General features: G+C 45.9%; 1 protein-coding gene across 1 annotated transcript; it reads right to left on the bottom strand.

The window, feature by feature from the left end:
• Positions 1-1,142: 1,142 nt before the first annotated feature.
• Positions 1,143-8,995, bottom strand: prdm11 (PR domain containing 11). The gene is made up of 7 exons (XM_076028664.1): positions 8,738-8,995; positions 7,857-7,988; positions 7,293-7,552; positions 7,131-7,198; positions 6,569-6,756; positions 5,828-6,307; positions 1,143-4,903 (listed from the first exon to the last, which is right to left on the bottom strand). The coding sequence occupies exons 2-7, from the start codon at positions 7,882-7,884 to the stop codon at positions 2,736-2,738; spliced, it is 3,192 nt and encodes a 1,063-aa protein (XP_075884779.1). The 5' UTR covers positions 7,885-7,988; positions 8,738-8,995; the 3' UTR covers positions 1,143-2,735.
• Between the last annotated feature and the right edge of the window lie 1,462 nt (positions 8,996-10,457).

Raw genomic sequence — 10,457 nt, 5'->3', positions numbered from 1 at the left:
ACAATTTCCAAATGTGGACACTCCCAACAGAGCGTCCGTTTTTAAGCAGGGAGCTGAAATGCAGTAAACAACTGGCTAAATACTTTGTCCAGACAGTCATCGCAGCTGCAGGCTGAGGCAGATTGACTGTGAGTGTGTTTGGAGTTTGCAGATTCCCACTATGAGTGAGGTGATGGGACACAGACATACAGTAACACACTTTCCTCAGCTCATCATCTTGTGTCCACAAAACATTGCAACCGGAGTTTGAAGCTGAACCGAAAATCATAGGAACATCTCGTAACAAATGCTGCTCTGGTGTTTTGAGTCTTGGACTGATAAAATGCGTAAACACTAGAGTGTGTGTGTGTGTGTGCAGCTGCTGCTAACCAGCAGAACCATGTGGACAAAGATCATTTCACAGAGGCCTGCTGGTGGCCACTGGCTCTCTGCTGAGACTTTCATATTTAACGCGTCTCCAAGTTGAACTCAGTTCCTGCCTCACTGTCACACTCGACTCCAAGCGGACGACAAACTCAACGGGAGATGAAAATGTTTTGGATCCTGGAGACGAACCTCTTCTATTCCTCCTCCTCCTCCTCCTCCTCCTCTTCCTGGAGACTGGAAGCTGTTTGAACAGTCGGCAGATTAACACACTCATGAACAAATAACAATACTTCCTAAGGATTTTCAGTTAGTTTGGGCCCTGAAAGTAATTGAAAAATGATTATTTCTGCAGCTTTTACATTGAAGATGAAATAAATTGTATTATTTTCCATTCCTCTATTATCTAAGATGTAGTGAAACAAAACAAAAATACACAAAACAAAAAGACCAATAAAAACTGCAGACAGAATATAATTTTTATTTAGAGCGTGTGTATATATATATATACTGTCTGTACATATATACATATATATATATACAGACAGTATATATATACACACAAATGTATATTATTTTGTACCACCTTAAACGTAAACAAGCAAGCCATCACAACAACACAGATTGTGTTTTGGTTTAACATAAAAAAATCCAAAAGGAGTCCATCTCAAACAGTTGAAAAATCTTACAGCTCAGCAGCAGCAGCAGCAGAGTCGCCTGACGTCAGTTAATACATTCAGACAATCAGTGAGTGACGCTGAGATGCAACCAGAGATAAATGAAGCACAATATATAAAAAATGTCATCAAAGTGAATTGACAAACTTGCTTCCAAGTTTCCATGAGCAGTGTGCCTAGAGGTCGGATCAGTCTCAGGATGCAGTACTCGCAGGCTAACAGCACAGGTGTTAACAGGCAGTCAATAAAAAACGGAGGATGGGCAGATTTAATTTTTTTTAAGTGCTGCCGTTTCAAAGCCAGTGATGCAGCATTCATTCACTTTATTTCTGTCTGAGGATAATGCAAGATGGCAGCTAACTTAGCTTAGCTTAGCATAGCATAAACACAACAGTTAAAACGGCTACAATGTCTCTTCAGTATGCAGTAAACCAAAAAACCTGTGGTACTAACACTACACCATTATCTATTTTGTCAATATTCAGCTTGATTTCACTTTTGCGACTTTAATTTGCATTATACTCTTTTTGACCGGGCAGCCTAGCAGCTCTTATGAAAAAATACATTTATAATAGAAATAATACTGACAAAATAACTATTTCATTAGTAAAACAACATTATGTAGTCTTTCTATTGTAAAATGAGAGCAAGCAGGAATGGCAGTCCTGCCAGTGACACAGCGCCCCCAGCTGGCCTGGAGCAGGACTATAATCACAAGAGGTACCAGCAATGCCTATTGAGAAGAGGCTGGAGTTTCTCTCACCGGGACCAACTCCGATAGCACCGTCCAGATTTAAGAAACCTTCATGGTTCCATTGTCCCAATGAGCAGTTCATAGCATAGCATCACAGGCTAGAACCATTTTATTTCTCACAGTCATTGAGAGAAGAACGGAGTCTCTCCCCTATACACTATATTATATAGTGGGTGAATGGCCATCATGGGCTTTTCGACTAAAAATATAAAGCCTTTATACATCCGTCAGGCACAGCATGGAACAGCGATCACCCTGGAGGTGGAGCCCGGTGCTGCGGCTCAATAGCACAGGCCTGCGGGTCGACACTGTCCGATTGTTCCGTGCCAACAGCCGGCCCGGCCACAAAGGGTGCTTTATCATTCTGCTTAATGGGTGCAGCGCCACTCAGTGGTGGTGAATGCACAGAGAGGAAGGGCAAGTACACAACACAGTCTGTCTGGTTGTGGCTGTGTTATTTTTGTTGTTGTTGTTGTCTGGCCTCGACTTTGCACAACACTGTCCCTTCATGTTTTGTGGTGTAACTGCTACTTTTTGTTCACCCCTCCTCACAAGCCCACCCTACCTCCACCCTGCCAGTAGCACAAATTACTTTTACAAAGTGCAAAGCTGGACTCTGCTGATTCAGGCAGCGAGGCTAAATGTACTTCCACGAACCCAAAGTTTGTTGGTTGTGATGGCAACATGATAACTCGTTTATCTGGTGAATGTGACATCTTGTGTGTTGCAGTACGCAATGGTAAGTAGTATGACAATTTATATCACGAAACGCATTGAGAATATATTTGGTGAATTACAATCATGGCGTCTCCATGTAAAATTTTGTGTTGGCAAATCCTGGCAGATAAATAATTGTGCATTCAGTCTCAAAGACCCACTGGTTTCGGATCACAGGAGAGCTTGCCACAGTTTCTGATTGAATCCTTAAGAGAAACCAGCGTTCACATGTCAGGGTAGAATTCGGTGCTGGCGTCAGCGCCGTGCAAGACCGACTTGTGATCGCCGGCCGATGGTCTGCTCAGCACCTCAGCGGACAGAGAGAAGCTGCTGCTTCTGCCAGATTTCTCCTCGAACCAGCTGTCCAGCGCTCGTTTTCCGTCAAAGTTGGAGATGGGCGGCCCGTTCACCGCCACCGTCAGCAGGTCGTTCATCTGCTCCAGCGTCAGCCGCGAGCGACTGTTCTTGCACATCTTCTGCAGAGAGCCCCGGCCTTTATCACAGCAAGTGGTGGACGTGGGCAGCACCCGGACCACCTGCACCATCCGGTTCAGCAGAGGGAACCGCTGGCGGTGTCGGCCAATGTGGCTGATGGCCCCCTTAAAGCTGTTCATGCTGCGGTAATCCTCTTTCACCTCCTTCCACTCCACCATGGCGCCGTCCCCATTGTCCGTCCTGGTGTGGGAAACCTCCTGACACCCTGGGGGAATGGAGTCCATGTGTTGGAACATCATCTGGATTTCTTCATTCCCATAAGTTTGCAGGTCCTCCGGGTCTTGAGGCCAGCAGGACGAGTCCAGGACCTTGCAGGCTTTGGCAAACGTGCGGCTCTGCTGGTCCAGCCTCTGAGACAGAATTCCTCGGCTCCTGTTGCAAATCTTCTCCCGGATGGACTGGAACTTGGACTCTGCCACTCGGAGGTTCTTCAGAGCAACACCGTTAAAACTTTGGCGGAAATTGTCCTCAAACTCTTGCAGATACTCTCCAGGACAGTTCACCAGCTGGCCAATCTCCACAATGGCCTCTTGGATCTTGGCTTCCACCTGCGAGACCAGCATGTACTCCCCCTGGAAGGCAAAGGCCAGCCGAGACAGGACGGCGATGATGTCCAGGAGGAAGTAGATGAGCTTCACCGATTGGTAGTCCATGAGGAACTGGAGGAGGGTCAGGGCGATGGCAGCTGCATCTGCCCTTTGTGTTTGACTGCTTATCTCCTTAAGGTGGGTGACGACTTCCTGGTAGTCTTTGATGAGTGCGTTGAGGACATTTGGTTCTCCGATGATCCAGCGAATGGCCCGGATATCCCCAAGGAACTCTGTCTCTTCCGACAGAGTGGGAGCTGTGGATCGCAGCTCGGCCATCATGCGAGGGTAGTATCGGTAAAAACTGAGGAGCTGCTTCAGGTTATTCTCCAGGTCCTCCAGGCAGGAAAGGTCTTTTCCGCTGATGGTGTCCAACACCTCCAGGTGAGGCCGATGGATCATGATTGGGAAGCATAGGATCCAGGGGAAAGTCTTCTGCACAGCCACGTAGAGGTCGGACCTAATTCCTAAAGGAATGTTGGTACCATCTACCCCAAAGCCCACCACCAGCAGGTCATGGAACTGGAAGCCAAGTATGGCAAAGGCCCGATCCATGGCCTGGAGGTACCCATCCACGCCAACAGTGCTCAGCCTCTGCAAGGAGAGGAACTCTGTGTTTGGAGATCCCTCACCAGTGAGGAACTGGACGTAGACAGCCACCATGTCGGAGAAAAGATCATTGTTTTGGGCGTCTACGATGACACTTAAGAAAGGAGATAAACGCATCTTCTCAGAGAGGTCTTCCTTCAAAGCCCGGGCAATGTGGTGTACCAGGATCTGACAGTCACCTTCGTTCATGTACTGATCGACCACTTTGAGCTCACACCTCTTCAGGAGCTCTGCCAGAGGTCGGAGGTCGGAGAAGGGCCTGCCCTCCAGGGCCAGATGATACGCTGTGTTGAAAAGCAACAACATGTTCTTGCACATCTCCTCCGTCTTCTCCGGATGCATGCGCAGTTTGTACAGCTGTAGGCATTTCTTGTGCAGGTTGCTCTGGCTGTGCAGCTTGATGGTGTGGATCTTGAACTGCTTGGAGCCCACGATGAAGGCTGAGGTGCGGGACGACTGCACGGTGTACTGGCGGCAGACGTGGCACCACATCTCATTGAGGGTTGGCGAGTACCGGAGGAACCAGAACTTTTTAAGCCATTCTTGCTTGAAGCGCCGGATTCGTCGGCCCCCGACGGACAACACCTTCAGTGAATCCTCGGGGAAAATCATGAGATCGGCCGTGATGGACTCATCAGCTGAATCAACATCCTGCTCATTTTCATCCACCACCACCTGAGTCGGAGTCCAAGGTCCCATCCCTGCTAAAGAAAAAAACATTACAACTTCTCACCCAGTGCAGAACAATGAGGTTCAATGTTTCAATCAAATAGTGAAACGTCAGCTACTCTGTGGTAGGAGGGAGCTAATGTCTGCTGGACTCCCACTATAGTCCAAAAACAACTTTTGCCACAATTATTTGACAAAGGATTAATTCATTTTATATTTCAGGATAAAATGAGTGATTCAACTTGACTGTTTTCAGCTCTGAGGGCAGAAAAAATGTTGTAGTTGTAGTTGAGCCTTTTTGTGGACTTTTTACTTTTCTTCAGGCTTTCTTGGTCAATTTGTCCTTATGGTGGATTCTTCAGGTTGCAGCAGTGAAGTGTGGATGTTGAAGGAATCCCCGTGGACACCGACTTGGTTGTATAAAAACAGGTTTATTACAAAGAAGTCAGGCATCAATCAGGCGAACAGTCTGCCTCAGGAGGTTGTGTATCCAGATGTGCCGAAACTCTCACAATCTCACAGAGAAAAGTTAGAACATCACCTCCTTATACCCACAGGTCTGGTCATCACGCACATTTCCATATAAGGAGGAAAAAGAGACAATTGTAAAATAGAAGTTGAAGGGATGGGAAAGTTACTGGCCAGAGTTGGAATGCGTGTTATCTAGACAGTCTTCCTAGGGAGTTGAAATAAAACCTTCCCAGGGAAGTAACCTAATACAGGTGCTGTGCTAACAAGGGGTCTGTTCGCCTTATCAGGCAAGAGGCCTGTAGGAGTAGGACCAAAGCTTCAGACACTACATCCTTATGCTTAAAATGAGTAGCGCCACCTCTTGGTGTGCCGTGGGCTTGACATGCAACCTACACAGCCAGTACATCAGGTTGGAGAATTTTTTTTTTAGCAATACATTTGAGGACAACAACATGATGATGTGCCTCTGAATTTGAAGAGCATACCCTGAAAGTCTTCAATAGGCGCTTGCTCCGGATGGGGCGGGGACTGGTCATTCCGTGTCGGGTTCTTCTCGGACATTGCCAGACCGTCCCGTTGTTCTCCTCGGAGACGGGTCAGCTCCTCCTCCAGCTCCAGGATCCTCCTCTTCAATTTGACACAGTTGGGGCAGAATGACGTGGAGGGTTCGGCGCTGGTCACTCTCTCCTGTTCCGCCTCCCCTTGATCCACCTCCTCCTTCAGGCCGGGAATGTTAATGCCGCCCTGCCACACCGTTTTACACTCACTGTTGGTGAAGCAAGGCCAAGTCTTGGCAGAGTCTTCCAGAGAAGCCTGCAGCACATCTCTGAAGATCAGGTCGATCTTCTTTCTCTTGGCTGGAGGCTGACTGTCGGGCTCTTCACAGGGTTGCTTACTTGGACTCGGTTTTGCCTGCAGAGACCTCAAGTCCCTCTGAATCTTGGGAAGAACTGTGTTCCCAGCACCTGTAACACAATGTTTTTTTTTTTTAATTATGTTGGCAAGGATGACAACATCATCATCATCATCATCATTCTTCATGAATCCAAAAAAAAGAAAAAAGAAAAATCCCAGTCTAAACAAAATATTCAGCCTCAGTGTCTTCACCATTGTCACCAGTTGAGCATCTCAACGATGAGAACTGTCCACTAAGTTTATCAGGAGGCTGCGAGGTTTCAAACTAATAGAGACTTGCTGGCCTAAAACAAATGGGGGGTTTGGCTCACCTGGGTTCAGGTTGCGGGTAATGCTCTCCTGAGAGACAGAGTGAAGCCGCTGGACGTAGTCGTCGCTGTACCAAACCCTCAGCAAGTCTCCGGCCACCAGAGGGCGGCACACTCTGAAGTAGATGTTCTTGTCGTGCTGGAACGCCTTCAGGTTCCTGTCGCTCTCCTCCGACGAAGTCCTCACAAACCTGGTGAGTGCCAGCAAGAGAGACATCAGCTTGGCGCAAAAGAATAGACGCGGCACAATTCTGGGGGCAAAATAGATGATTCTGAACTCCGAGGCACATGAAAATTTGTGTTGGTGTGGATTTGCGTCTGACTGTCACTCCCTAGTGCAACAAGGAAGTATTAAAGAGCAGGTAGGCCCAGGGCCTGCTAATAAGGATGCTAAATTTAGCAGCAATTTCAAAGAAAATGTTCATAAATGTCTTCAACACAACACCGGTTGCCTAACTTAAAGCCAAACAGGGTGTTGCAACAGAAAAAAAGGATTTTGTGGGGAGTTGTGATTGGCTGTTTCAATGCAGAAGCACAGAAACAACCCTCATCAAACCATTCTGACCTCATCCAGTTGGCTCGGGTCTCATCACCGCCATCGATGCACCGATACGTGTTGTCAGAGTTGACAATCTGCAGTGAAGATGAAAAAAGCGAAGACACATTACCAGATTGTAAACTGCTTTCAGACTGGTTTCTAACTGGTACCAGGCAACATTTGACCTACAATCCAGGAAAACGAGCCAGACGACTCATCTTTGGACACCAGCTCTCCTTCATAGGGACCGAACAGCGCCCTCTTCGGTACATTTGAATTCACACAGCGAACGTCCACTCCATCACCGCTGGTAAAGACCTCCAGGCCTGGGGGTACGGTGAGTGCCGCCCTGTTCGCCGTCCCCGGTGCTACAGGTGTGTCTGGGACGAACAGCGGGGGTCCGTGGGTTGGACACGCCCTCTGGAAAAAGTCCTGGCACTCCTCGCAGACTGAGGGCGCAGGCGAGTGCGAAAAACAGAGACTTATAAGGGAATTTCCACATGGGTGTCGGTCAACAACAATTGACGTATTTCATTTAATTTTCAATTGAAGGAAATCAGGTCAGAAACAAAGCAGCACCTTAATAGAAAACTGTTTCTCTAGCCACACATTGACCTACATGACTCAACAATTACAGCTGATGTCATGTATTGCCTCTGCTGTTGGATAAATGGCACTGCCAGATAACGGATGCACCACAGGCCCACAGGCCTGTTTTAGGGGGGAGGAAAGATACACCACGAGCAAACTCACACCAGAGGTCCAACGGCTCCTCGCTCATGTTGGAACCATGTTGGTCCAAGACTCAGCACGCTGTCTCCTTCCCAGTCTCACCAGGGTCAGGACCCTCAGGACTCACACCCGGTGACCTTCCCTGTTACACATCTTGTCTGTAATCAGAGGTGCTCTGTCAGTGTTATAATGACGGGTAGTAAAAAGAAGTAGCAGATTTTTTTTTTTTGATCATTTAGATATAAAATTGGTAAACCCATCTATGGCCACATTTCTGGAATTCCACCTTTTAAAATGACACAGAAACAATCATAAAATGAGACAATTACATAAGGATGGGTAAGTATAAACAAAAGTGAATTAATATCTTTATTAATATGTGCAGAAACCTGATACACTCTTAATTAAATCCTGCGGATGAAACAATGTAAATATATATATATATATATATATATATATATATATATATATATATATATATAGTAACATTATTGCTAGTATCGAATAAAAAGGACTTGAATGTCTGTCGCAGACGGTTATTATCTGCGATGTATTTGATCAACTTTATTTTTTGATTTATTTAATTAATTTCAGTCGAGACACCGGCTGCTGCCACCGCAGTGCTGCCGGAGAGTCGCTTGAGCAGCTAAAGCCTTCGACTCTGTCATGTCTCCGGCAGCACTTGACGCCGAAGCATCTAAACTTGTCGCTTAACTTGGCGACACAATCCGTCAAACTGGCCGGTCGGACGTGGCTCGGTAGCGGCAGCAGAGGCCGGTTAGTCGGTCGTTCGGGCGGTTTCTCCTCTCGCCGGATCTGCGCCACGCCGCCTCGCAGGGCTGCTGGCAACCTGCCGGCTGCTTTCCGGAGCCATTTTTTCGCTGGCCACGGTGGCCACCGACGGCGGCGACCCACCTTGTGTTGAGAGACGCGGCGGGGACGCGGAGCCTTGTGTCCCGGAAGGAAGGGGGATTGAAGCGGCGCTCAGCTCGCTCTCATCCCGGCCACCGAGCACCGACGCCCGGCCACAGTCTCACAGTCTGGTGCCCGCCGGATGCAAAGTTTATTATTATTTTTTATTATTTTTTTTTATTATTATTTTTTGCAGCGACTCAGTAGCCTCCCTGAGCTTTGACCACCATTTTTTTTATAACACAGGAAATGACATGGAAAGCGGAAGAAAGCAATTGTGCAAAAAATTAAAAATTATTACAGAAGGGAATGTGAAACCCGAGTTCAGTCTGACAGGACAAAAGAATAGTATCACCTTGTTTCTACCTGCCGGTGAAATCAACGTGATTCCGACCTGCTGGGTTGGATCGAACCGAGCCAGACACACATTTTTTGAAGGGATTTACTGAGTTATTGAGCTGCACTGAACAGTTCTGTAAAGTCCACAGTGTTTGAAGTCAAAACTTTTTTCTTTCTTTCTTTTAGGTTGAGGGTGAAAAACAGATTAAAAACTTGCTCCAAATTCGAACAAAATGGCAAATTGAGAGTTTCCTGAATCCGTGCAATTTATTTCACATATACTTCTGGGAACATAGCACAAGAGAAAAGATGCGGGGGAGGTGGCGGGGCCTTCTAACATTTTTTGGAAGGTAACTGACCGGACATTCAGGATAGAATATTGAATAAAAACAAGAGACCACTTGGTTGCAGCACGAGGTTTCCTTCAATCTAAAGGCAAAGACTTGTCAGAATCTTTAAAAAGATTTTTTTTTTTTTTTTTTTTTATATTCATGGGGGTCTGTTGGAGCCTCTCCCAGCTTTCATAGGGCAAAGACAGGGTAACACCCTGGACAAGTGGCCAGTTCATCACAGGGCCACATAGAGACAAACAACCATTTGCTCTCACGTACACACCTGTGGACAATTTAAAATTTCAATTGACCTTATATGCATGTTTTTGGACTGTGAGGGGAAGCTGGAGTTCTCTAGATATCTTGTTTTTAAAATGACCACTGATCATTTGTTTTTTTCTTTCATAATTTATGGACAGTTTTTTTGTCACTTACATACGTAGGTCAAAAATAACCTTTTCATATACTACTACTATTACTATAGTATAGTATAGTACTAGTACTATTATTATTATTATTATTATTATTATTATTATTAATAATAATAATAATAATAATAATAATAATAAAAATAAAAATAAAAATGAATGAAAATTACAACATTTATTTGTTAAAAAATACAACAGCCTCTGAGGGTGAATGTGCGCATGTAACAACAGGTATTCTTGATGTCCACTAGGAGTCGCTAAAAACTGCTGACTTTGCCTGGCTGTTGGGGACTTCACTGCAGCGTGTTAGACAAATGTTCCGAAAACAAAACACGCAAATTATCAAACAAACTGATACGTTCTTTTATGTGACATTAAAAAAATAATAATTCTTTCGAGTGCAACGCGATCCGTCTGTCGAACAGACAAAAATAAAACCAATTCCTGGAGGATCGACCGGCGGATAAAGCATCACGTGAACCTCGCCCTGATTATAAAATAATGTGAGAGGGGAAGAAACACCATGTTTGAAGACTACAACAGGAGTGGATTGGATTTTATCGCTGACAGGGAGGAAGCGAAAAGCAAAACAAATAAAACTAAAAAGTCTT

The sequence above is a fragment of the Nelusetta ayraudi genome, unplaced genomic scaffold (genome assembly GCF_046127955.1).
Source record: "Nelusetta ayraudi isolate G7.1 ecotype Tasmania unplaced genomic scaffold, CSIRO-AGI_Nayr_v1 ptg000026l, whole genome shotgun sequence".
NCBI lineage: Eukaryota > Metazoa > Chordata > Actinopteri > Tetraodontiformes > Monacanthidae > Nelusetta > Nelusetta ayraudi.
The sequence above is the reverse complement of the archived record's forward strand: the minus strand, read 5'-3'. Positions and strand labels throughout refer to the sequence as shown.